This window comes from Penicillium brevicompactum (assembly GCF_028827555.1).
Source record: "Penicillium brevicompactum strain IBT 35665 chromosome Unknown utg000003l_segment0_segment0, whole genome shotgun sequence".
Lineage (NCBI taxonomy): Eukaryota > Fungi > Ascomycota > Eurotiomycetes > Eurotiales > Aspergillaceae > Penicillium > Penicillium brevicompactum.
In genome coordinates this window covers 2,777,579-2,800,828 of record NW_026623206.1, presented here as the reverse complement: position 1 = coordinate 2,800,828, position 23,250 = coordinate 2,777,579, and the positions used below count along the sequence as shown (strand labels likewise).

Below are 23,250 nucleotides of genomic sequence, written 5' to 3'. Positions count from 1 at the left end.
AGGAACAGTGCATCTAGATCCCATCTGGGCAGACCCAAGAACTTTAATTCCCGTTCAGTCATGAAAAGCCTTGGAATATCTCTGCCCCAAGGCTCAGGACAGCCATGACTATAAAGGAATGTTCGAAGCTGCGGAAGACTGTGCAATGATTGGGCCTCCAGGGCTTATAATAAATAAATTCCCCTTCCAAGCCCTGGAGATTTCCAAGGTTTGAGTGAAAATGAGTCAAATCCATCGGCTTCTATACTTCTGATTGGCGTCCGTCGACCCTTGATCTCTCATCCACGGCTCTTGCGTAAACCTGTCAAGGTTGAAGTGCTCTGGTATCCTAGGTCTCCCCCCGTGCTCAAATATAGGATATAATCTCCTCCATCCCCCATAAACGGCGTCGGCCGCTAGTGATGGCCTGGAGTACCAATAATAACCTGCACCATGGAGTTCTCATTTCTTGGACTCCTTCACTCGCTCATACTCACTCGCTCCGACGTCTTGATCAATACAATCCCACCCATACCACACTCGTTGAAACTGCTAGACCAAGCAGTACAAAGAAACCTTTGAAGCCCAACCTTAGTAGCTGCTGCCCGCTGGGCTTATATACCAGCAAAATGAACGACAAGGCTCCCCAGAATGGCTCTACTGCTGCCGTTAAAGCAGCTTCTACAAACCAAACGGAATCACATATTCCCCAGGACATAGCCGCCGATGATACCATGCCTGGGAACGGTTCCCATCAGCCGAAAGCTGCCGATATCACAACTATCCTACATCAGGTCGCTGGACCTGCGAGTATTCCTACAGCACGACCTCAACTGAGGAACCAAGAGATAACGGCAGAGAATGCCCAGAGCTTTTTTGTGTCAGATGCTCTTGTTTTTATTGGAAGGTGTGTGCGTCAAACCCTCGGCTGTGATGTATACTGACTCAAATAGTCTCGATAAGCGGTTTGGTGACGCTGCCCTGACAAAAGGCTCCCATGATGCGATGGACAAATACGGTAGATGTTACATTCAGATCAAAAAAACCCAGGAGAATATGCCATATGGGTTTGTACAATACGAGGTGAGTGAAGTAAAAAAAGGCTTGAAAAACTCAGTGCTAACAAATATAGACCGTCGAGGCAGCCGAAGCCGCGTTGACGAGCAAAGATAAGATTTTCATTTGCGGCAGGGAAGCGCGACTGGAGAAGGGAGGTGCTTCCAGTGAGTGACCTCTTTCCCTTCTCGCCTTTTCCTTCTTGCCCTACCTTTCTTGCCCTACCCTTCTAACCTTCCCCAGGCACTGCCCACATCGGTTACTGCAACGGACGTCTCATCACGATCCCAGATATTGAGAAACTGCTGCACGACTTCGGTCACCTCAAAGAAGTTCACATAATCAGAGCCGATCCTAGCTCAGACCGGAATACTAATTACGGTGTCGTCAACTTTACCTTCTACGGTGACTTCGCCAACGCAGTTGCAGTAAGTATCTTGCCCAGCTTTCCCGCTGTCTACTGACCATGAACAGGTCTTTAAAGCAAACAGGGAGGTCTACCTCCACAAAGCGCCCAAACCAGCATCCATGGATAACAACAACACCAACACCAGACAGCATCGCGGCTGGAACTCCCCAACTGTCCCCTCTCGAGGGAATTACGGCCGCGCGAAGTCCAACCGCCAGTGGCCCAGCAATGGTCACGGAAACGGCAATGGAAATGGTGGCAACGGGGCAAACAATGGCAGAGGGGGCTATCGCAATGTCTCCAGCCACAGGAGCTCCTTCTCGAGCCAAAACACCAATCAAAGTTACAACGGCCAGAACTTCCCATCTCGCACTCCCCCTCCTCATCAATACAACGGAGGCAACCAGCACGGCCCCGGCTACTCTGGCGGAAATACCTTTAACCAAGGATATAATCCCAGGCTCTCCCCAACAATCGCAAACTTCCCCCAGGGCCATGTTATTAACAATCCCCCTCAGGCCTTCCCACAAGGATACCCGCCTGTTGGCCTCTTCCCCGGTGCACCCATGTTCATCAACCAAGCTGTTGAGGGTCCACCCGTTCTCGACTATGCTGGTATGGTAGGCCCTGGGCTTCCTGTGTACTTGCCGGGACCATACCCTCCAGGTTCCCTTCCTCCCATGATGGCGCAGCCCCAGCCGGCCATCTATGCTCCGATGTCTCCGTATGCCGTCGGTCTTGATCCATACCGTGCACCGCCTCGCCCCAATGAGCCTTTGATTGTTTCCAGTCAGCCCCAGTATGACACCGACAACCACAAGGAACTTTACTATTATCCTCCTAACCAGAGATCTAGTGGAATGGCCCAACCCTGGTTCGATCCCGCGAACCCGTATTATATGCAGCAGGAATACAACCAGCATCCTACTCACGCGGATTACCAATACGGCCAGCAGATGATGGACCCGTCTTACCCAGCAGGATACCCTGATGCGTCGGCATACGATCCCACACAAGGTCAAGCTCGAGTGGCATCGGCTGGATCACAAGAGACCGAGAGAGGACGTCATTATCAGGGTCATCACGCGATGGGCGATGGTGGCTCAGACACACCCCCAGCTGTCCCAAACAACCCACCAAGTGAGCTCGCCGTTGCGGCCGACAGTACTCAGACGGGAAACAGCAGCTTGACTCATGCGGAAGAGCCCATCGAAGCCCATCGTGTGCTCAATGAGCCTGAGAATGACCCAAAGAATGCCAAGTCCAAGCAGGTTGAGTCTACGGTTCCTGAGCCCACCGATGCGTCTCAGATCCGGGAAGAGCCACCGAAGGAAACATCCAGTGAGATCCAGAATGGCGACACTGAGCATGAAAAATCAGAGTTGACTGAGATCGAGCACTTGAGAATTGAGAGGAAGAGCTCAGCAAGCAACTCAACATCCGACGAAGCATCCGGCATCCACACACCAGAGAGCGACAGTGATCAGCCACGGGAGCGTGCGACTGTCAGCACTGCGCCTCGGGATATTTCGCCGTCTACAGTGATTGCACAGCCAGTGGTCGAGTCACAATCTTCAAGCGACCCCTTGTCTGCTACTGAGTCTACTCCTACCAAGATTGACAAAGGCAAATCTCCTGCCAAGTCCTTTGCTATAGCTGACCCTGCTACGCCCGGGGTTATAGAGGCCAAATCCTCGCTCCCCCAACGCAACAAGCCCAAGCACCAAAATCCCAAGCCTGAAGTAAGGCGAGAACCAGCACAATTCTCCGGTCGAACTATTGAGCAGCATACGCGCGAAATGTACGCCCAGATGGTCGGGGAGGACTCTGACTTCGGGTTCAAAGAAGTTGGAAGGTTCTTTCAAGAAGCAGTCCAAGAACTCGAGGAAGAGCTTCACTCGAAAGAGCCCGAAAAGGCAGGCCCCAGCTCTCAGGGTCGCAGTGACAACGAGCCCAGGGAATAGGCAAGGACCAGTTCAAAGGACAGTTTTCAGGTCGAGAGAGAAGTGAGGATTCGTTCGGTTCAGAGAGAGAGATGACGGAGGCGGAACAGCAGTGATTGCGGAGGAAAGAGACAGTACGTGAAATTTGCTACGAGGGAAATTATCTTTATTTTTTTATTTTTTTTTTTTGCTTTGACCAAATACTTCTATGGTTCGATTTGGTGATTGCTCTTATGAAAACTGATCCCGAACCAACGAATTACCAAGGGACAGGCTTACCCGTCGACACGCTCGAGGGAATTACTAGTTTTGATTTAATTGACTTATGCAGTTCACTTCTATTTCCACGTAGCATTTTGTTATGAAACCCCCAGAAGGTAGTTGATACTGACTCGGTGCTCTGTGTAACTGACGCCCTACCTAGTTCAAAGTCCACTCTCTGGTCTATCAGAGCTATCTTTCATGATCAACCAAAAGACATGCTGAAAGGCAATGTGACGATGCAAGATCTCTTTGCTCGAAGATCTCTCCGCTCGGGAAGATCCGCCTGCTCTATAGATCTCGACCTGCTCCACCAACCAGTCTTTGATTGGACGCCTTACCCGATTTACGCCGCATCTCACCAACCTCCCCTCCACAACGCCATGGTCGGCACTGGAGGTCGAAGCAAAGGGTGTCGAACCTGCCGACGTCGCAAGGTGAAATGCGGTATGTACAACTTTTACATGCAATTTGGTCAGCCTCTGACTACGTACGACCACTACTAGATGAAGGAAGGCCACTATGTCAACGCTGTCACAAAGCCGGCTTCGAATGTGACGGCTATGTAGAATTTCTCCACTTCATCGACGAAACAAGCCGACTCAAAAAGAAAGCAGCGCAAAGATCGTCACTACCGAACTCAGGCTTCACGTCTCTCGACACTTCGAAGCCTGGCTCATATCAAGTTCCCGATTTCAACAAGATCAATTCCAACTTCCCATTGACCGTTAACCCAGCATGGAATGAGAATGATATTTTGAACACTTACCTTTTCCGAGGAATCTTCGATTGGAATGAGGATTCTGGATCCCCGCCTGCGCCAGCATGGGACTCGATACTCCTTGGTCAAGACCAACAACTGGAATTATCAAAGGCCTCGGTGCGGGCATTGAGCATGGTGTATTTCGCCAAAGTCAACAAGCAATACCAACTTATGCTGGGAGGTGCAAAGCTCTATACTCAAGCTCTTGGAATTCTGCAGGTCAAACTACAGTGTCCAGAGCAAGCTGTTGGGGACGACGTGCTCGTTGCTATCATTTTGCTCGCTACGTATGAGTTGATATGTCTGACGCATCCGGAGGCTTGGCTCTCGCATTATAAAGGGCTAGCGAAGCTGGTATGTTGAATCAATCTCCCGATTTTGTGGTATCTTGTGGTGCTGATGCCGAGTAGATAGCTCTGAGAGGGCCATATCGTCACCAATCTGGCATTGGATTCGCCCTCTTGCCTACAATCAGGTCCTCCATCGTAAGTGAGATATATTTTGATCGTTTTTGAAAAAAATACTAAGATTCAGAAAGGCGATCGGATATATCGTGGAACGAAAACGATGTTTCCTCGAGCAACTCTCATGGAAAACCATCCCCTGGGCCAAACGGGGCCTCGAATCAAAAACATCATCCGATCTGTTAGATGACATCCTTTGCGATATCCCCGGTATACTCGAGGATCTAAGCACAGCACTCTCACAACACCCCAACGTCCCCGGAAACACCGAGTTTACAACATGGTATATCCCAAGAGTCCTATCAACGCTGGAAGCCCTCTATTCCTGGCGCTGGACCTGGGAGCTGGAATTCCCTAACTCAACTTTCATTACCACACCCGTCAATTCCGACAGTATATCATGCCTTCCTCCCAGTCCCTTCAAATCAATCATTTGGTTCAGCAACCCCCATCGCGCAACAGAACTAATCCTCTACAATGCCATGCGACTCATCCTCACCCGATCTCTGGAAATAGCTGGCCTCCGACAAGATACAAATCAACAGCAGGAGGTTAACGACCCACTTCTCCCAATGGAGGGAAACAGGCACGAGATCGCGACTGAAATTTGTCGCATGGCGGATTATCATCTAAGTTGCTTCCGTCGAAACTCTGGTGCATTCATGCTGGTGTTTCCGTTGAATGTTGCATATCTGCATCTCGATCCGAGCGCTACTGAGATTAGATCCTGGCTACAGAGTGTTATGGCGGTAATTGCGGACTCCCATGGGCTTGAGATCGGGAGATTTGAGAATACGCCTAGGAAAATTGCTGATGTGCATGGTGGACTGCAGTGAGATGTTTTCGAAAACCGCGGTTGTATGTGGAAGGATCTTGGGATCTGTGGATGTACAATACCGTAACGGTCTGCGGGTGTGAATCCTAAAAAGTGGTATAGAGTTCGAGTAATCGATCCGTGGATTGTCAGGAATCCGGGACAGTTCCAAGGCCGGGATGAAATGTATATATATCAGCGTTGCGGACCTTGAAATGTGATCGTAATGCCACCCCCGGCCGGCATTGCTACCATAGAACCGTGGAACCGTGATAACCCCGGTATTTCAGGGCTCGAATTCGGATAGACGGCATCACTTTCAAGATTGCAAGTATGGAAGCAAAACTCACCGAGATAGGTTTAGCGTGGTGTCTGTCTGGGCTAGACCTCATCCATGATTAGTCCAGGACTGTGATTAGCCCATCTAAGAATCATCTTACATTGCACCCATATTCGGGGTCAGCCACAAAGTGAGTGTAGTAAGCGAGTGTAGTTTTGGAAACAATCCTGAAATGGTAAGCTGCCTGTTTCGTCTGGACGGTTAGTAGCATGATGGGGCGATGATAACACAAGTCGAGATCAACACTGATATATAAATTGAGTTCATTGACATCACAAACCAAAGAAGCATGCATGGTATGTTGCTCCCATATACGCCGGAAACAAAGTCGAAGCTGGTTATATGTACAAAACGCTTCTTCATGCAAGATAGCATGCCAAAGGTACCGAAATCAAATGAGAAATGCCATGGGGGGATAGTGATGCACGCCGAGAAGTTGAAGCCGTGAAAAAAAAGATGAGAAAATTCAAAGATGAAATGCAAAGTAAAGAAAGATTGAAGGATAAAAAGCAGAAGTGGATTCCCATATGCAGTCGCTCGTAGTTATGATGCATGTGGGTCGTGACATGATGCGATGGCTAGTGAAAATAGGAATGGTATATAGTAGTGCATGCGACGAAAGCAGAGGGTATTAGGAAGAAGGAAAAGAGGAAGAAAGGAGATCGGAGAAGGGGCCGTGGAGGTCCTGCGGCATAAGCGACAACTGCGGCATACGCGGCGATTGCGGTATGAGCGACGATCAAGCTCTCACTCGTCTAGCATCAAAGTAGCCCAGATTGACGGCTGTGTCATTAACGCCCAGGAAGGGCGCAGCATCTTCTAGCAACTCCCACGGACGGACGGGATAGGGGCCAAGGACGCGACCGCGATGTTGAAGGCGGAGCCGGTTGGCCATGATGTTCGAGCCTTCCATCCCATTGGACAAACCGGAGGCTGCGGCAACGGACTGCTGCGCTGGGGATGGGCCCACTCCGGATAGTGAAGCGGGTGTTGGAGTGGGAGTTGATCCTGAACCTGCAGGTGACGGCGCTGAGAGTTGTTGAGAGTTGGTAGAGTATTGGTCTGCCATGGGACCTAGAAGGTACAGGAAGCGGGTGTCGTTCTGGATTGGAACGAAGGAAGGACACTTTTCTCTCAAAAGCCGAGCGCATTGATGACGGATATCGTCTGGGAAGATGTCGATCAGAGAAGCGGCGACGTCGAGGGCGTGGGTCTGCAGAAGCACACCCGGACAGGGACGGAAGTCTTCGGTCGCATTCAGTCGGGGAAAGTAGTCCGCTGCGGGGTAGAGACGCAGTAGATCGCCGGGGAGACGCGAGAGGGCGATGCAGAGGATAGACGTTAAGAGTCTGAGCTGATCATGTGGGGGATTTATCTTCAGGACCGTGGGCGGTTGAACAAATGCAGACCGGTGGAGAACAATCATTCTTAACAAGGCAGAGAACCAAAATGCAAGAGCACGTTCGAAATCTGATCGTCCTTGATTGGCAGCGCCTTTTGATGCACTTGAGACGTTGCTGTGCATGGATATGACTTTGTGGAGAAGGGAATCCATCTTTTCAACAAGAACGGATGCAACAGCCGGAGCGCCAGATTCGGGAATGCTGGTCCCGAGCTCCTCGATGATAGTGAGGTATAGCCTGGCAGTCTCCAATGAGCTAAGCTTGCCAGAGGTACTCGAAACATCGCCTGCCGGTTCTTCAAGTATAGGGATGGAGAAGAACTCCTTCTCAGCACGCTCGCGGATCTGTCGAACGGCATCAGGACTCATCAGCGCAACGAGGTCAACCCAATGTAGCCTATGAGAACGGCTATCTGACACAGCAGTTTTGAACATGGCATCGACAATCTTGGCTCGATCCTCGGTTGCCGAGTCTGCACCAAAGAGAACTTGAAGCTTCAACTGACAGAAGGGTAGCGAGAAATCATCAGTCATGCTGGCGAGTTTCTCTACCTCTGTAAGAACCGATTCGCCGCTCGATTGAGATTCGACACCGAGCAAAAGATCAAGAGCCTTTTGAATGATGCCTAGAGCGTGTGGGTGCTTGTCAACTAGCTTTTGCAGACTGGCCTGGGCTGCGCAACCGGGATTGCGCACAAGAAGATCACACAACAGCCGAACCATGGAATTTTCAAGATCAGTCACGGAGTCACTGGTTTTGCACGATGCAGCATCGCAGACTATTCCCATCGCTTCTTCTGAATTTTTGGTGAGGAACTCGTGCTGTGCCAACTGGAAACGATAAGAAACGAGATCGTAATACTTTGTTTCGCTGTTTCCAGGGACCAGAAGCTGGACGAGCTCAGCAGGCAATTGTACTGCGTTCGGGATAGTGGCCGAAGTGCTTAGCCTCTTTGCGAGCGCCAAGAAAGCTCTGATTGTAACGCATCCAACGCCAATCAGCGGGGGAAGTATTTGCAACAAAGTCGACCGATCAGACGAACGTAAATGACTGCATACCCAACGCGCAAGAATACCATCGAAATGCTTCGGGCTGAAAGATCTGAGTTGCGCAAGGTAACGACAGGTGTCGTTTGCAGACAAGTTGACTTTGCCACCAGCGGTTTCCAAATGTTTTGCCAGGGCATTGAAGATGGTGTCGAGTGTAGGTTCATCCATTACATTCCCCGAGAGCAAGATTTGATCCAGTTTATCTCGGAACAGAGGATCGATGTCACCGAAGTTGTCAGGAATGTGGTCAGAAACCGGCGAGGACGCAGCCACGATAGATTTGTTCTCCATGCGAGAGAGGTCTTGACGAAGAATCGAGACGGAGTTGAGCTCATTCGGAATCCGCAGTCCAAGTTCGATCAGAGAAAAGATCAAGTCAAGACTGGGTGTTCCGAGCCTCTTCACACCAGAATAGGCGTCAATGAGTCTCCGGAACAAATCGTTAGTGGCTCCTATCACGCATAGCGAATCAAAGTGGCAGTTTGTTGTGTCAGCGACTGAGGCAAGGACTGTGCTATCCTTGCAGCTAGAAGCAAACTTCAGGACATCTGCCAGCATTGATATATCACCGAAGGTTTCCAGCACCTCGCGGACAGTATAGAATTGAGCGGGGGTGAGCGCAGATACTGAAAAGGTAGCGTCGTTTGTGAAAGCCCTTGTTATATGCCTGCCAATAAGTTAGGGAAGCTGTCTAGATAATGGCGGGAAATCAAGGGTTGGTACTCACTCTGTGGGTCCATTGTGTTGCGCAACTGCGCGACGAAGCCATTGCCCAACTTCGGCCTTCACAGCCCATGGCAAGTTCAATGGTAGCGAATCCACTTCCATTGCGGCATGTTCATCGATGCCAAAAATCTCTGGCAACTTGTGGCTGATAATCTTCTTTACATTTTCAATGGCTGCTGCTTCCTCCGAAGCACGTAAACCTGTACGTGCTAGCAGAGTGCTGCGCAAATTCCCGACATGTTCCGGGAGGCGACCCACAGGAAGCTGCGCTATTAACCCAATATCTATCGGCAAGTCCTCGATCTAAAGTGTGTCAGTGACAGTGATAACCAATGTTGTGATAGTGTTCTAACCTTGAGCGCCTGAGATGGAGATCCATTGGTAACACCTCTTGCCATGAGCCATTGAAGGTAGCGCCCAACTGAGAAAGTCTGTGACCTGACAAGCTCAGAAATAACGTGATAAATCGGTTCCATGTCGAGGGCTTGGTTGTTCCGCGCGCGCGCGAGAAATGCGAGTATATGGGCATCTATATCGACGCCGATGGATTTCCACTTGCGTAAAAGGCGAGCCGCAATGTAGACCCGGCGGAGGCCGTAGCGGAAGTGTGTTGAGAGCCATTCAAGCAGTTTTGAGACCAGCACATCTTTGTCGTCAAATGCATCAAGGTAGGTAAATATAGAGGAGAAATCATGAGCGGGACGGATGGAGTCAAGAAGTCGGATGATACGTTGATGTGGAGAGCGTTGGGTGGTTTTGGTGGAGTGTTTTGGTCGTTGCACTCGGGCATTCCGCTCCGAAAGTGTCTGCAACAATGCTTTGTCTGTTTCGTTTGTTAAGTCGAGAGAAGATGATACATGCTGGATATAGGTCTCCCAAGTTTGAGGCAGGATCATGGAGGATGCATGGTCGCGAACGAGTTTCCTGATGAATCGAGAAAGACGATCGATGAGAGGTTGGAGCTGGGTTAACTTTGCTTCGGTTGCCTGTCTACCTGTCAGTATGAATGATATGGGGTATTCGGTGAAGCAATAACTCACCAATCGAAGTTTCTGGAGCAAGAGCTCGGCTAATCGACGACCTCTTCTCCTATAGCGCATTATACTATTCCAATAGATCCCAAGCATCAACAGCCATACCGGGATGGTACCAATAGAAGCAGCTTCAAATGAAGACAAGAACCATTCCAGGAAATGATCATGGTCTAGCAGGTTCTCAAAGAAGAGACGAGCACTCAACCCGACACTAAAAATCATGTTAGTGTCTCCACACATACTTCCCAAGTGTTTTGAATACATACGCATATGTCATCTTTGCTTTCCAATCCGAGGACTTCGGCGAGCTGAATACACCCTCGATAAACTGCTGAACGTTTGTTGTCCAATCCCGAACCCACTTCGCCTCCAAGCCGACAGCCAAAGCACCACTGGTCCCCTTTCGCTTGAAGGCGCGGATTTCATTTGCACCCACGCATTTTCCCAACCAAACGGCGCGTGCAACAGGTATCCATTTGCCGAGGCACTGATCCAGAAGGACCTTGCCGCGGATCCCGTGGGGGATGGTTCGGCTCAAACGCCGCAGCGGCACGGATGGATTGGCGAGGTCTCGAAGCCAGGCTTCGCGCTTATTATCGGTGAGTGTAACTCGGGGTGGTGGTTTGAAGGTGGACGGAGCGTGGACGGTGTTATGCGTTTGGCGCTTCTCTAATGCCGCGGCAAAGACCGACGAGAGCATTTGTAACCCCGTTCGGTGCTTGAGCTGTGCATATAACGCGGGGCGCGCGGTATTGGATTCATTCTGTGAAACCTGCGTGCGGTCATAGTATCCTTGTTTCGCGGTCTGTTCGTTGAGAACGTCTTCGGGGTGGTTCCCGGTCCACGGGGCGAAGTCGGCGGGTTCTGTCACGCGTTAGCTCATACACCGAGATCCCCCTCCGTAATGACTTACTGTTGCCTTTATATACTGGAGCGACAGCTGGTGCCTCAATGCGGTATGGAGTTGTCTGTACCGCTCCGACTGGGGAGCTCTCCCTCGACCTGATGAGGCCGGGCGGCGGTTCGACCACCGCGGGCGTCTTCCATGGCTGGGCGGGAAGCGGCGGTGGGGATGGAGGCCTGGAGCCGGTCGCGCTGTCGTTCCGATTGTCATTGCCCGGGATATCCGATACCACCGCCTGGAAGGACCAGAGTGGCCGGCCGCGCCACGAGATGGCAGGTCGCGAGCTTGCGCTGGACGGGGTGGGAGTCGCCTGCGCAGCATCGGAGCTTGCGGGGAGGGTTGGGGTGTTCCCAGAGGGATCCAATCTCGGCCGTTTAGGTGGCGGTTCTCTGTCCTGCGACTCCGAACCGGCGGTTAGGTCGACGACGGTAGGTGGTCGGGTCGGTTGTTGGCCCATTGCGTTGTCCAGCCGTCCGGGGAGGCCATTGTAGGATCGCAAAGGGTGACCCCAGGGTTGGCCGGCGGAGTTCATTGTCGGGTCATGTTTGTTGCAGAGAGGATGAAAGACAGGTAGAGTTGCACGAAAGAAGCAAGTACAAGACGAGATAACGTAAGGGGATCGGCGATCTGAGAATATACGGTGTATCCGAATCCGACCACTCTAATCATATGATAGTGGGCTAATCGAGAATTCAAGAGTATTGAGCTGGACTCGTTTAATTCGTCGCCAATATCGGACTGCTTCCCGCACCTATTTGCCCCCTTTCAATTCCGAACTTCCGATTGCTTCAAGCGTTGACTCCCGTCGGCTCCCGCATGTCGCGATAACGGACGTCTACAACACAATTTTAAGACTTCCAATTTGGTAGCACAGCCTACACCCCATTCCAACCACTCCGCCCAAGTAGTCGAGAATACACATATACTCGGAGAGATCCGAGTACTCTCTTCCCTATTCAACTCCATTCTCCACTGGATGTTACCCGCCTTCTTCCTACTTGGTATTGTCAATACACCACGTAATGTACAACCGGCCACACATGCGTCTTGGCAGGTCGTCAGATGCAAGCACATTCAACATCGTGGCCTCAGCTCGTGTCTCTCAGGGGGGGTAAGGGAGAGCTGATTTCCAGGGGTAGAGCAGACGTGGATTGGGGTCCAATACTCCGTACTGCGACTTGGCAAGCCCAGCCTTCGTGCACTGCTCGGTTGCCACAAGAATGTCAATCCGCATCTGTATGGAGAATTTTCACACACGTCGCCTCCAGATTGGTGTAGACTATATTTGTGTTACTGTAGCATTCCTCCATACCAGCCGATCAGCCGGTCGTGAACTATTTGCACAGTACGGAGTAGTCCGTATGTCGGTCGGAAATACTTATATGGAATAGACACTGCACAGTTGACCAGCCATGAATACCAGCCTACACTATCGACGGAATTCGGATAGGTCAATATAAGAAATGCCACTCAATGAACGCTGAACTGCAATCTTCTGGTTCTGGCCAGACTGTCTCTGCTTACTCAGCTACCCCAGATCCCTCCCTGGTGCCCTAAGCCCATCTCCATTTTCACATTTCCACCTCGCTCTGCCAACTAGTGTAGTAAAGATCTTCACTCGGCTCGGGCGATCACCCACGGTGTGCATAAGCAAGATTTGACGAGTCGAAACGAGCTGGAAACCACTGCGGAATACGGAGTAAACAAAGTAGGATCGCCTGTTTGTGTAACTGCTTTCCATACTCTGCATCGCCACTGGCGATGCCTTAGTGATATCTGGCACTGGCTGCCGAGAGGGGCCCACAAAATATGTGGGATAAAGAGCTTCTGTCACAGAACGTATCTATTTGAACTTGTACTCCGTACCCCCGAGATAATGACTATTGCCAAGAACTCTGGAATTGCCCGGGCATATCAAAGGTGGGTCAACCTTCACGGCTCAATGCATCGAATATTGAATCTTATCGGCCCACTGACAATAAGGATGATCACCAAACTACGAGATCCACGGACTGTGATATACTTCCGGTTACCCATGAGGGTTACTGGTCAATATCGGAAGAAAAGGCAGGAAGTTTCATCAATCCGGAAGCACGCGCCGAGAACACCCAAACTCCGGTTCGTCCGGCATTCAGAAGTACAGAAGACCCTGCAGCGCACCGATAGACACTGTCCACATTTGAACTTCTAGGTTCGTGTTTGAGTTGAGACCCCTAGCAAGGTGCAAGTCTTGTTGAGAGCCCTCGGGTGATGGCATTGGAATACTTATTTCTCTTCCGAGCATTCCAAGGTACTTTCGAGTAGACTTTTGAGTAGTCTGTTAAAAACGGGTCGAACGTAATAAGAAGCTACGTAATACCCGGGCTTTTCAACGCGAAAGGCATTCAGAACATCACTGTCAGGAGAATCGTCTATAGCTTTCTTATCGCCTCTCTCCCTGACGGATACGTGCATCAACCCGTCGCAAGAGCACTCCCCGGGCGAGACCGTTCCAGAAGGAGCTGAAAGAAATCACAGCCAAGTGTTTGACTCGTGCAGGCGCCTATCAAGTTGAGCCTGGAGCCCTGGAGCCCTGAGCCCTGGAGAACAACCTGGATGAGTCAGCTCATGGCTCAAAAATCAGCTTACACGCATCATGTCCAGATTATGAAAGCCCATTGGCATTCAGGACTTCAAAATCAAGAATAAAGAACACCCCTTTCAGATCGGAAGTTATCAAAGACAAATGGAGTACGGAGTGGCCCAAAGCGAACTCGGGGTGTTCGCTCGGAGATATTCAATCCGGGGTTCTCGACCCAACCTAGCCTAGACTGGCACCGCCTTAGCGCTGCGGCCACCTTCAGTCTTTCCAAGCACTACAACACCCCCCAACACAACCACCATGGCCTCAAAGAAAGATATGCGCAGGGCTGATTTGGGTAATCCAACCTTGACTTCCTTATCTGTCCAAAAGCTAACTCGGAACTCCCCAGCGATCCCCTACGTCGATCCCCCCAAGAGCAGCAGCGATGCCGACATCTCCAGTACGCGAATCCTCAAAGGACCAATAACAATGCGACAGGGTGCAAAGGCTGATTGATACCCAACAGGCACAATGTCGAGCACTATGCCCATGGCGGCTGTAAGTGGTGACCTGGCCCAACGAAACACCAACAGCGCTAACCTCGCCATTTAGATGTTCACTCGTAACCGGTGAGTGAAGCCCATATCGCGCGCCATTGGATGCAATGGCACATGGATCTCGAACTAGTTTATTGACTTCTTTCTTACAGCATGATCGGATGGTATGTGCATGGTTGGCTGTCGATCGTCTGACTCGTGAGCTGATTCGGAAACAGGGTCTCTTTCGTTTTCTCTCTTCAGTCCTGGTTGGGAGAATCCCCGGACCAGAAGAAGAATGCTTCCACCCCGGCATACATGTCGGTTCTGATGTCCCGTTAGTTGTCTCTCTGTCGCGCAGCCTGTTTGACCGAACTAACCTCATACCACGACATAGTGATGGCATTGATCGTTGTATGTATTGGCGTCAAAGCCTGGTCAACATTCACTAATGACAGCAGACATACTTCCCTCTCTTCCTGCCCCCACAGGCCCCTGGTGGTGTTGCCGCCGGAGCCCCGACACCCTCCCCCTAAACGCCCGTTCGCTCCGACGATGCCTGCTCTCTATCCACATATCATAATATCTACGGCCTTGAAAACAATCTATAGAGGATTACTTGATAGCACGATTTGGTGCTATTGGGAGTTCTAGGATTCTTCCGTTGCCCAAGTTGTACTAAAGTGAACTGAGGTGACGCTGTATCAATATTCAACGCAAAGTACTTCTTGCGCGACAAGACAAGCGACTTCGCCTGTCGCGGTCTCTCCCATGGCTATGTACAAACTAGTCTAAAATGGAATTCACTGTACTCGCCACCTAAAAAAAGAAGTACACAAGTAGACATCGATGTGACCGTCGCTTAGTCACTTTAGTCACACACCGCCTTCCCCCACAACGTGACTCTTGTCCTCAAAAGGCTCTGCCGCCGCCGCTCTCTATTTCTTCTACCACCACAGCCTCCACTCCTCTCACAACTCACGCTCCGATCTTTCTACAGAGATATTGAATCTCGCCCTTCGCTCACTTTACCAATACCCATTTAAACTTCGTTTACTTCGAAAAGGCCGAGTTTATGTCCATCGAAAACCTCAAGTCCTTCGGTGAGTCGCCACTTCCCCTCCTGGGCGCGTGTCGGGCACCCCACATACACGCATATCCACGCCTTCGACCTGTGACGCAGATGAGATGCATATTGGACTAGTGGAGGGGGGTTGGATATGTGGAACTCAGCGTTCCCCCACCTCTGTCTCACTGAGTCTCATCGCGGCGGGGTAGAAATTTGGTACCGGACTGAGGCTGACCCAACATCTCACAGACCCCTTCGCCGAAGCCGACGAAGATACCGGCGAGACTAAACAGGCTCAGAGCTACATTCACATTCGAATTCAGCGTACGTCTTATCCTTCCTGGTGTTTTTGCACGTCACTTGCCTCACGGGCTCGCCGGCGCTTATAGGGGGGACCACATGCTAACGGATGTGTTTTACAACAGAGCGCAATGGCCGTAAGACTCTGACTACCGTTCAGGGTCTGCCCAAGAAGTTTGACCAGAAGAAGATTCTCAAGGTCATCAAGAAGCAGTTCGGTACGCCATTTATCCTGTCCATTTTGTCTCTGACCACGCGGCTAATTTGTTTCAGCTTGCAATGGCACCATCGTCCCTGATTCTGAGATGGGTGAGGTGATTCAGTTGCAGGGTGACCAGAGAAAGGATCTCCAGGAGTTCCTGACCTCCAAGGACGGTCTCGAGCTCAAGGCCGATACCATCAAGGTGGGTTCCTCGACGTTGTATTATTATTCTCATCTAACTCCTCTTAGGTTCACGGTTTCTAAGCCCATCACCAACGTTCTGCCTTGTTCCGGTCCCCTCTTCCCAGTTCACTTTGCCCTGTGAGCGGTGGGATAGGAAGCTTGCCCATGCATCCCTCATCCGCCGGCCGTACGCTGTACCGGCGTTCTCGTCGATCAGGTGTCTTGCTTTCTCCACCTACCCCTCAGTGCCTGGCGTGTTAGACCTGGGCCTTTGTCGAAACCCCTCCTTACCCCTATGTGCCCCCTGCCGACCGTTCCCGCATGGTCAGTTGGGTGAGCGGGATTCGACCGATATTTTTGAAGTACGGGATTATGATGGAACGAGGCGTTGGTAGATACCCAATTTCTGCATAGACAGACAACACTATTTCTTTTTTCGTTTTTCACGATTGTGTTCTCCATCCTTATCCTTATTCACAAACGGAAACTTTTCTGCCTGCCTTGCTGATTGCCATTGCATCCCCATGGTTATTTTATCAACTTGGCTTCTCGGGGAGAACCAGGCTGAATTGAGGGCATGCTTTGCTGAACTATGTTATCGGTCTCTACCGTCTTGCATTTTTCCCTGTGCTGCCTTATTCACTTGCTTACCTTGGCTTTGTCTTTTCCTTGGAAACAAGAATTGAACTCGTCTTATCCAGATTTATTGGTACAGTCCTAAGGCTTAGCTATGAGTCGTAGTCTTAAATTTCTACAAAAGAGCACTTGTACACAAGTCAAGGAACAACATAAAGATAAGATCTATTCAAGATCGCTCTGCAGGAACAACAAGGAAAGAAAGAAAAAAACTTCCCTAGACCAGGGGTATAAGTGCTTGAGCCAAGTGAAGAACCTTCCCAAATCAAATACGAAATGCACAATGACGATGGATCAAGAACGCTCGCCCAACTTGCCCAAACCATGACATGAAACGATATTTCCAAGACATCCCGAAAGAAGAAGAATCAAAAGCAAAAGTTCAAAAGACAACAGCCACCTCGCCAGTCGAGCTATAGCTCTCCAAGCCCAGCACGCTCATCAGCAATTCGCATGCGAAGGAAAATAGCCGTGGCCCAGTCCCACAATTTCCGAGAGAAGACAAAAACAGGTACCTCTGATTCATTCTCTCTGGTCAAGTGTAGCTGCAGTAATAGCAAAGACATGGTGAGGAAACTTGCAATCAGTACGACTAGTAGAGAGGCAGCTGTTTCACGCTTGATTTTGGCATGGTTTTGAGTCGCGTAGTAAACAAATGTTAACAACTAGCGGATGTTAGCGACAAGCAGTTTGAGCAATGATCGGATCAACATACAGTCGTTATTGAAATCCAGGCCGGGAGGAGGTGTCGAGGATCAACAGAGGCACCGGATAAGTAGAGCACCCAAGATGTGCTATAAGCAATCAGGCCGTTCGTTGTTAGTAGTCGGATCACAACGGCTGGTGGTGTGTAATTTAGAAGCCTGGGCATATTTAGTATGGCAGATAACAAGTATTCGAGTGAGAATTGAACAAACCATCGAGACATCAAGCAATCAGCAAAGAAATAAGAAAGATATGCGGATGCACAGCACTGCAAACCAGTCAGTATCATGTATAGGGCTTAGCAAGACAGATCGGACACTCAACATACCCACATAATCGCCAATGCCACCTCCGTGACGCGGAACCTCCTCTCGACATCCCATTCCTGTCCCACGCTACCGATAATCGCTGCTGCCCACCCTTCCCGTCCCATCCCCGGTCGAATATGCAGCAGCTCAGCCAAGAAGGTGAATGCGCATCGCAACCCCCACCACGCAGAGGGCAGGGTGCTCAGAGCCCGACATACGAGTAAGGGGATATACCACTTCCGGTCCACCCCTAAGATCACAGCAACCCGCGGGTGCAGGGCTGATGTAGCAGTGTGGCCTGCATCGCTGCTGGGTGGGGCACGGGGCGTGGGAGTCGGGGACGGGACAGCGTCCAAAGGAGATGGAGAAGCCACCTCTTTAGCCTCTGTAGAGGCAGGAACAATAGCTGGATTGGGATAGCCTAGAGATCCAGCAGGTCGCGTGATGTTCACGTCTGAGTGGTGTTGATGGCGGGGAGTGTATGGCGGAGGAGAGGCATTACGTCGAGGAGGAGCCAGCCTTTAATTCAAATCGCGGCATATGCGGCCGCCGCGCAAGGAAGAGAAGAATGGTATTGGAAAAAAAAGGTCGAGACTACCCTGGAAATCGAGGGTGTTGTCAAGCTGTTTCTGGGTCTCCTAATTGGCAGATATCGGGCTGGCTGTGGGCGGTGTCCGTTTTTTCGATGGGTTCCGCGGATTTCGTTGGCCAACTTGGTTTACTCTCTCACCATCCCACGCTTTTCGCCATGGCGTCTAACCTACGATTGCCGATGGCTGTGCCACGCAATATCTCTCAATCGACTCTGGGTTCCGTTCAGTCCCGGTCCTTCTCCCAGAGTTCTCAGCAATGGGCCGGTGGCAGAGCTGTCAACTTCCGCCCTCCGAGTGTCGCGCAACCCTCGTTTAAGACTAGAACGAAGGATATGAAGCCTTCGGATCTGCCAAATGATATCGGATTGCTGCCAGGTACCTTTGTCCGTCCTTTGTGGAGGGACATGCCCTCCATCTTCCAGCAACCGCGCGAGAGGCTGCACATGGAATGGACATGGATGAAGTCGGTCTTCAGCAACTACACCAGGTCAGTTATTTCGTGTACAAAACAAGAACGTGTGTTAATCAATGAACAGTCTCCTCCAATACTGCAAGCGCGAAAACGACCTCCCACTACTCCTCAAGCAGCGCCGAAACTACGCTGGCAGACTGCAGGAAATCATGTACACAGCCTTCGCCGAGTAAGCTTTTGCCGATATACCTCGATCTTCTCTACGTCGCGCTAACCAATGAACCCCCAACAGAGGCAACATTCCCGAAATCAAGCGCATCACCTGCGACAACCTCGGCCGCAAACTCATCCGACAGATCGAAGGCCGCCCTAGAAATGAACAAGTGAGCTGGAAGCTCGTGAAATACCTCCGGAAGCCAAGCACCAATTTCCTAGGCCTCCGCGTCGTCTCGGATCGCGCAACCTCCATCCCCGAGATCCCAAAATCTGGTATCCGCCAAATGGTCGTTCGCGTCACAAGTCGTCAGGCCACCTCCACCACCCAGAAACCGACCAGTTCGTCTACTGAGGTTGTCCCTATCTCCTCCAAGCAACAGGACATTACCGAATACATTGTCATTCAGAACCTGCGCTGGAACGGCAAGGACCATGGCTGGAGGGTTTGGGGTACCACCAACCCAACCACCTTGCACGCCACTCAGACAGATCCCTATTTCATGCCTGGCCTGTCGGCTATGGAGCGTATGGAGATGATCAAGGATTCGTTGAACAAGAAATAGAGATCTCGCCTCTTGTGATTTATCTTCTGGGGTTTTCACCTACTCCGCCCTTCTACACGCTTGGCATCGTGGGACTTGCCTCGATGCCTTGCTTCTGTGACACCAAATACCCTCCTTCGTGGTTGCGGCACAACAGTCTGCTATATCCGCCTGTATTCTCTATATTTACCACCAAGCCATGCACTTTGATGCTCAAACCTCTGTTCAATTCCTTTTTTTGGCAGGAATCTCTGTGTTGAATCATTCACATCTCCATGTATCATAGCCAATTGTTTTGACCAAATGTCACCTTTCTCTTCAGCCATCAGTTGTATAAATGAAACTGGATATCCTCAAGATCATGAAAGCCTACAACAACTACATGCTAGGTAGACACACATTCCACATAAAGGTACGTTTGTTTCATAAAGCCAAAAACAAATATCAAGAGTTGTATGTACAAGAAAGAAAAGGCACATTGGCACATTATCGGTGTGTCATATAGGTATCATCAAAACACTGAGCACAGGAATGAGAGGTACATATGGATGCCGGAGAAAGACACGCTGAAGAAGAATGGATATCAGAAACCCGATGCAAGAGGCCAGTATGCGCCGTGGACCGACGCCCCTAACCCAAACCAGAAGGAGATACACTGGGAGCACCGCAGCAGGACAGGGGACGATTGATCTAATCATCATCGAAGATCTGGAATGTGTTATTCAAGATCGTCTCGATGACCCGGACCTGCCACCCGGCGTCGGCGATGTTGCCACCTGAATTAGCGCCCATGAGGGTTGGTCTAGAAAGTGTTAGCGGGATATTCTGCTCGTGGTCTGGGGATCAGCTTACCCGAAGCAGATTGCCAGATTACCCGCGTTCATGCGGTTCTCGGTGTAATGTTCTTGGATCTTGTTCAAGTGCTACAAACCATTAGTGAGTGTTTGTTATTTATAGAGGAAGGGATGCTGGATCATACCAAGATAATGGCACGGAGAGTGGCATAGTGCGCATCAGGCAAACTGTTGATGAGAGCGTGCAGCGAGTCTCGGCGCTGGATATCATCATCGAATCCTGCATGATCGTCAATATCAAGATGTCCAAAATTGTTCGATAAACTCACGAGCAGCATCGATGAACTGGTGATAGAACTGGGAAGTGAACAGGGGGTCAGGTAGATCGCGGAAGAATTGCTTTGCGAGCCCCGCAACACTGTTCACGTCGTGGTAGAAGTTCTCTGGGTTGGTGAAATCGACCTGAGATGAGTCTGGTGGAAAACTGAGGTCAGCGATTATATTCAACGTTCTGGTCTCTCGCACTAACCATTGTCGAACACGGCCTTCATGTGGCTAATATGAGTAGCACTGCCTGACAGTCTGTAGATACCCTCCATGTTCAGACCGAACAGCTCAACAGCCTGGAAGCATTGATACACGATGAACGGAACGGCTGTACCATCCCGGGCGTATAAGTCATTCAGCGAGACACCAAATACAGGCTTCAGAGGAGGTAGGTTGGCCTGGAAATTCCTGTCACTTGCATTGGGCCCAGCCATTGGTACCTGGATCTTTGGTGGGGCTTCGGGGGCAGGTGGGTTTGAGACTGGATAGGGTGGGGTTGTGCCTGCAGGAGGAGGAGTGAAAGAAGCCTTCTCAACTGGGTAGGGTGATTGTGGCAAGCGATCTGCAGGCTGGGGTTGTTGGGGCGCGGGTGAAGCGAGATTATGCTGCGACGAGAAAGCCTGGGGTAATATGGAATTACGCTTGTTCTGGGAAGCCGGCTGCGCGGGGGTCGCTGCAGCCGGTGCGGCAGGTCCAGTGCCTCCAAGGGTCTGATCAACGTGTAAGTAAAGGGATCTGAGCGGGTTGAGGATGCGACGACATACCGGGTGGCGTGTGTATTGGATCTGTTCTGAAGCCACGGCTCCGGGGTTTCCTTCGTGGCTGAGAATGAACTCGTGAAGATCCTTTTGGTTATCGACTTGTCGTACGACCTGGGCTAGGCTCTTGGGTCCAAACGAGCCGTCCTCCGTCTTCATGGGGGTGACGCAGAGACCTTGGCCCAAAAGAAGCTTCTCGCTGAAAGTAGCTGTCAAAACAAAGTCAGTGCACGTCACAGGAATTCGATAAGCTCAAGTCATACCGAACTTCTGCTGCTGAAGAGTCAATCCCGAGTCGCACTCGGAGATCAGTTGCTGAAGGTTCAGCACGGCCTGGGGCCTGTTGGTTGAGATCAGCTCCTGGCGCGCGGCCTGAGCAGCCTGCACCTTCGACGAATAGTCCCCGTCAGCATTTTGCACCTTGCGCAACAGCTCCTCCTCGTGCTGTGCAGCAGACTTGTGGCCCTTGAGGCCGAACTTTCCACCCTGCTTGTCACCTGTGCGAACACGGTCATACTGCTCAGCCAGCGACTCGTATTTTGCCTTCGCCTTCTCCGCCGAGGATTCGGCATCGACCGCTTTCTTCTCCGCGGCGAGGCCGGTCTGCTTCCATTGTTTGCGGCCGCGCTCGATATTGCCGGCTAGCTCGTGCAGGTCGTCGGCCATCTGTTGGAGAGATACGGCGAATTGGAGGCCATGGTCGACCATGCGTTCCTGGATGCGGTGGATATCCTTATAGCTGGAGCTGTATGTCCCTTGTCGGTTCTCGGTCCGTTGCGATGCATCGCTGATCACCCGAGACAGCTTTCGTAGCCCCTGAGCATGTTCTTCCTCGAGAGATCCTCGCTTTTTCAAAAATGTCGAGAAATCCTAGTACAATCAACTCCCGTCAGCGTTCCTGAGCAGTGTCGCGTCGAATTCGCGATTACGTACCCTGGCGGAGGCCACGCTTTGCTTGAGTCGGGTCAAGAGAGTGGTGATACCGATCTGTATGCGACACAGTCATTAGTTCCATGTGCTCTCGTTTTTCGGCCGGTGTTGACTCTGTTCAATCCCATTGACGGTGCATACTGACATCAGAATAGATGACCTTGTCAAGGCGAGCCTGCAGCTCGTCTGAGATGGGTTCGGGGGCCTGAGTCCGCTCACCCCCGGGGGATGCGCGACCGGCGCTTGGAGGCGCATCGTGCGCGGGGTCTAAAGTGTCCGACATTGTGGTCTCAGGAAGTGTCGGAAAAGTTGGGAGACAAGAGGGGATAAAGAGGGAGCAAGGTCCACCTCTATTAATATCCGGTGGGGGTTGTTGTCGGAGGTTAGGGGCGGATCCGAACGTTGCAGCCTGTGTGCTGCGAGTTCCAACGACGTAATTGCCCACCTCAGCCACAGTGGGTCGCGTAAGGCGATTAGGTCTTCAGGGACTCTTTGGGTACGATCAATTCAGGTACACTTTCAGAACATTTCTATTGAGACCTGTGAGACTTTGAACGTTAGGTTACAGAATTCTCTGCGGTGCTCACTGAGTTCACAATACACCGCTCGGCTCGTCCACCTAAGCCAACTTGACAACTACACTGTGGGCACGGAGTATACAGTGTGTTCTACACTTCAGATGTCAAGGTTGCTAGCTGTTCTAGGGTGGACAAGGGATATACACAAGACATAGCACTGACGCCTTTCCAAGTTGAATACTGGGCAGCCTATCACATCCACATTTGATTCCTGACTGATGGACTCAACTATCCACAAGATAGGATGGAAAGTACCCTGTGATATCTATGGATGAGCTTTACCGATACAGTTACTTCCCCCTTGTAGAAAGGGCTGATGTTCAAAGGCCTGACTTCGGCCACCCTGGGACATCAGCAAACCAAAGAGAGCGATGTACATCCCAACCCTTGAAGAGAGTGATGTTACTTCCGTTGTGGTAAACGTTGACCTGCTTCTCAAGTGCATTTGGATCC

General features: G+C 50.9%; 8 protein-coding genes across 8 annotated transcripts; 5 read left to right on the top strand and 3 right to left on the bottom strand.

Moving 5' to 3' along the window:
• Positions 1-608: 608 nt before the first annotated feature.
• Positions 609-3,408, top strand: N7506_004951 (uncharacterized protein; the record flags this gene model as incomplete). Its single annotated transcript, XM_056954245.1, has 5 exons — positions 609-886; positions 933-1,062; positions 1,112-1,202; positions 1,279-1,463; positions 1,510-3,408. 5 exons carry the CDS (start codon positions 609-611, stop codon positions 3,406-3,408), a joined length of 2,583 nt encoding a protein of 860 aa, XP_056813134.1.
• Positions 3,409-3,866: 458 nt separating this feature from the next.
• Positions 3,867-5,711, top strand: N7506_004950 (Zn(II)2Cys6 transcription factor domain-containing protein; the record flags this gene model as incomplete). Its single annotated transcript, XM_056954244.1, has 4 exons — positions 3,867-4,095; positions 4,155-4,765; positions 4,822-4,896; positions 4,950-5,711. The coding sequence occupies 4 exons, from the start codon at positions 3,867-3,869 to the stop codon at positions 5,709-5,711; spliced, it is 1,677 nt and encodes a 558-aa protein (XP_056813133.1).
• Positions 5,712-6,768: 1,057 nt separating this feature from the next.
• N7506_004949 (mediator of RNA polymerase II transcription subunit 12) lies at positions 6,769-11,677 on the bottom strand (the record flags this gene model as incomplete). Its single annotated transcript, XM_056954243.1, has 6 exons — positions 6,769-9,148; positions 9,209-9,510; positions 9,561-10,193; positions 10,248-10,452; positions 10,508-11,105; positions 11,155-11,677. The coding sequence occupies 6 exons, from the start codon at positions 11,675-11,677 to the stop codon at positions 6,769-6,771; spliced, it is 4,641 nt and encodes a 1,546-aa protein (XP_056813132.1).
• Positions 11,678-14,026: 2,349 nt separating this feature from the next.
• N7506_004948 (uncharacterized protein) lies at positions 14,027-14,780 on the top strand (the record flags this gene model as incomplete). The annotated part of the gene is made up of 8 exons (XM_056954242.1): positions 14,027-14,063; positions 14,118-14,168; positions 14,235-14,266; positions 14,321-14,337; positions 14,418-14,429; positions 14,484-14,581; positions 14,642-14,658; positions 14,706-14,780. 8 exons carry the CDS (start codon positions 14,027-14,029, stop codon positions 14,778-14,780), a joined length of 339 nt encoding a protein of 112 aa, XP_056813131.1.
• A 539-nt stretch (positions 14,781-15,319) lies between these two features.
• On the top strand, positions 15,320-16,079 carry N7506_004947 (translation initiation factor eIF1; the record flags this gene model as incomplete). The annotated part of the gene is made up of 5 exons (XM_056954241.1): positions 15,320-15,347; positions 15,563-15,637; positions 15,739-15,831; positions 15,887-16,017; positions 16,065-16,079. The coding sequence occupies 5 exons, from the start codon at positions 15,320-15,322 to the stop codon at positions 16,077-16,079; spliced, it is 342 nt and encodes a 113-aa protein (XP_056813130.1).
• Positions 16,080-17,047: 968 nt separating this feature from the next.
• N7506_004946 (uncharacterized protein) lies at positions 17,048-18,066 on the bottom strand (the record flags this gene model as incomplete). The annotated part of the gene is made up of 4 exons (XM_056954240.1): positions 17,048-17,299; positions 17,350-17,497; positions 17,552-17,607; positions 17,668-18,066. Coding segments are annotated over 4 exons (855 nt in total), but the record flags the coding sequence as incomplete, so codon positions are not given.
• Positions 18,067-18,395: 329 nt separating this feature from the next.
• Positions 18,396-19,431, top strand: N7506_004945 (uncharacterized protein; the record flags this gene model as incomplete). Its single annotated transcript, XM_056954239.1, has 3 exons — positions 18,396-18,727; positions 18,777-18,881; positions 18,945-19,431. 3 exons carry the CDS (start codon positions 18,396-18,398, stop codon positions 19,429-19,431), a joined length of 924 nt encoding a protein of 307 aa, XP_056813128.1.
• A 669-nt stretch (positions 19,432-20,100) lies between these two features.
• Positions 20,101-22,634, bottom strand: rgd1 (putative Rho GTPase activator (Rgd1); the record flags this gene model as incomplete). Its single annotated transcript, XM_056954238.1, has 9 exons — positions 20,101-20,212; positions 20,263-20,333; positions 20,390-20,484; positions 20,534-20,677; positions 20,734-21,241; positions 21,296-21,498; positions 21,553-22,159; positions 22,223-22,276; positions 22,365-22,634. Coding segments are annotated over 9 exons (2,064 nt in total), but the record flags the coding sequence as incomplete, so codon positions are not given.
• Positions 22,635-23,250: the final 616 nt, after the last annotated feature.